Below are 2,500 nucleotides of genomic sequence, written 5' to 3'. Positions count from 1 at the left end.
GCCAGCCACAGCCGGCGCTGCTGGCTCATTACGCCCTTGAGGACACAACATCGGCAAGATTTCTCTACCGGCGGGCACCACGTGGCCGCTGGGCCTCGGGCGGGCACCCGTGGAGGTAGGCGTGGGGCTAGGCGGGGGCGGGGTTCACCTCCAAAGACACGAGGTCAAGGAGGAGGTCGGTGGCCTCATGGATACGGGAGACCGCGGAGAAAAACGGAAGGTGGAGGACTTCTCGACGCTGTACAGCCTCGACCACGGGCCGACCGCTGCCGCCACGCCGTCTCACGGGCCCACCACACCCCCGCGCTCCCTGCCCGAACACACAGGTAAGCCCTTCCTAGTGACCAACCTTCTTAGCCTTCATATTAGCGAGAATGATCCAGTGAGTGAAAGTGTTAAAGAGGCTGAGTCGCCAAATGTGTGTACGAGTCTGAGAGAGAGAAAAAAAAAATGTTCCCGCGCCCGCCATGTTTGAAGGAGCAAAGGCCAATGTTTACATCTGCCGGGCTAAAATATTATCCCGCCAGTCAATGCCACTCACACGTACCCTGCTAGAAAAGGATAAGTATAAAGAGACACCGCATAGGATAAGTCATAGCAGTTTATTTACCTAGTTTGTTGTCCATATAAGATAAATCGTAAATATAATAAAGGATTCTTATATCCTTACCGTTGATGTTTCTAAGTGTTTTTTTTTTCTTTTGTTGAAGAAGCAAAAGCAATTAGTCAGGAGGAAAGTTTCAATTTTTGTCGACCATTATCGTTATCATCATCAGATCATCATCATCATTACCACATCATTACCCTCATCATTGGCAATAGCTTCATTATTATGTATTTTATCATCATTTATATTTTTGTTGTTCCAATTGTTATTGATATTATTATTAATTTTGTCATTATCATTATTATTATTATTATTATTATTATTATTAGTTATTATTATTGCCCTTGTAATCAATATTATTATTATCATCATCATTTTGGTTTTTAATAGCATAATGATAACGTTGGTATTAACATAATTATTGTTATTGATAGTTTTATTATCAATGTAATTATATCACCAACGGCATGTTCGAATATTAGACAAGGGCTAATATTCGGTAAGAAATAACAGTAATGATGACGGTAATATCCAAAAATACCATATTTTACCTAATCATTATCATTATAATTTACGTTGTCAATATTTATTATTGACATTATAACTAATAAACATCAACTCTCTTTTACCATGACTGATTATGATTATGCTAATTATGGGAGTAGTAGTGATACCATGATTACAATTCATATAGTGATACTGAGCATGTAAAATATTCATGGTAGTGGTGATGAAAATGGTAGTTTTGATAATGATAATTATAATTGTGGTGGTATTATAATGATGATAATAAAAGCACAATGTAACATAAACAACAACGACATCTGTAAAAATAACAATAGCAAGACTAATAATAACAATAATTATGATAATGTTAATTATAATTAATATCGTTGTTATTTTAATTATGATAAACTGTGATATGAAAGTAACAGTAATAACAGAATAATGATCTCTTTATTTTTATTTTTTTCAATGGCAACTACTAATAAGGATGAACATGAGGATAATTAATATTACTATTATTTTTTACATTACTGTTACGTTAAGTATTGCTATAACTGAGACTACTATTATAATGGTATTCTTATTATCATGCCAATAAGAATGATAACGAGGATGAAAATGATAGTAATACGAGTAGTAACGATGATGATAATGATAATATTAATGAAAAAAATTATACTACAAGTAGTAATCATAATGACGATCATGATAATACTAATAATGATCATTATAATGATACTACTACTACTACTATTAAAAAGATAATAAACATGAAAATACGATAAGAAATATAATGATAATGATATTAATAACAACAATCATGATAATAAAAACGGCAATAATAATGATGATAATTATAGTAATACTAACACCCATACAGACACAACAAAAACAATTAGATTCATGATAAGATACAGAAGTCACTGATTTGCTTAAAGAAAAAAAAACAAGAACCACAACAATATCCATTTTATCATCGACATCATCTATCACTCGAATCACCAACACCATTATCACCACCATCATCACCAGCATCCCCTTCTCGAAATTGTTTTCCTTCGACCTCAACACCTTCCTCCCTCCCTCCCTCCCTCCCTCCCTCCCGACCCACGCCAGCCATTCTCTCGCCAACACAACACGCTAAGCTACAAAAATCAACTCATCTCGGAATAATGAAGACCGCTTAACCATTGTGTTTACAACTTCCGTTCGTGGTTGAGGATTTGGGGGATGAGGAAGAGGGGAGGAGGAGGAGGGGGAAGGGGAAGGGAAATGGGGGGGTGGGGGGTGGAGAGGGTGAGGGGAAGGGGAAGGGGGTTTGGGGAGGAGGGACAAGACTTGTCATCTGACGCGTGCTTTGCCACACAGCCACCAGGGGTCTCCAAT

At 37.3% G+C, this 2,500-nt stretch overlaps 1 protein-coding gene across 1 annotated transcript in view; it reads left to right on the top strand.

The window, feature by feature from the left end:
- LOC122252344 (homeobox protein unc-42-like) overlaps positions 1–2,500 on the top strand; it is a 97,921-nt gene that overhangs the window by 155 nt on the left and 95,266 nt on the right. Inside the window, exon 1 of the mRNA XM_086555711.1 lies at positions 1–326. This exon is cut by the window's left edge and continues 155 nt beyond it. Coding sequence (XP_086411837.1) covers positions 188–326 — 139 coding nt within the window. The 5' untranslated portion in view covers positions 1–187. The remainder of the gene's footprint in view (positions 327–2,500) is intronic.

Source organism: Penaeus japonicus, unplaced genomic scaffold, assembly GCF_977035675.1.
Source record: "Penaeus japonicus unplaced genomic scaffold, GWHDUDI00000001_assembly GWHDUDI00000003, whole genome shotgun sequence".
NCBI classification, from domain to species: domain Eukaryota; kingdom Metazoa; phylum Arthropoda; class Malacostraca; order Decapoda; family Penaeidae; genus Penaeus; species Penaeus japonicus.
The sequence above is the reverse complement of the archived record's forward strand: the minus strand, read 5'-3'. Positions and strand labels throughout refer to the sequence as shown.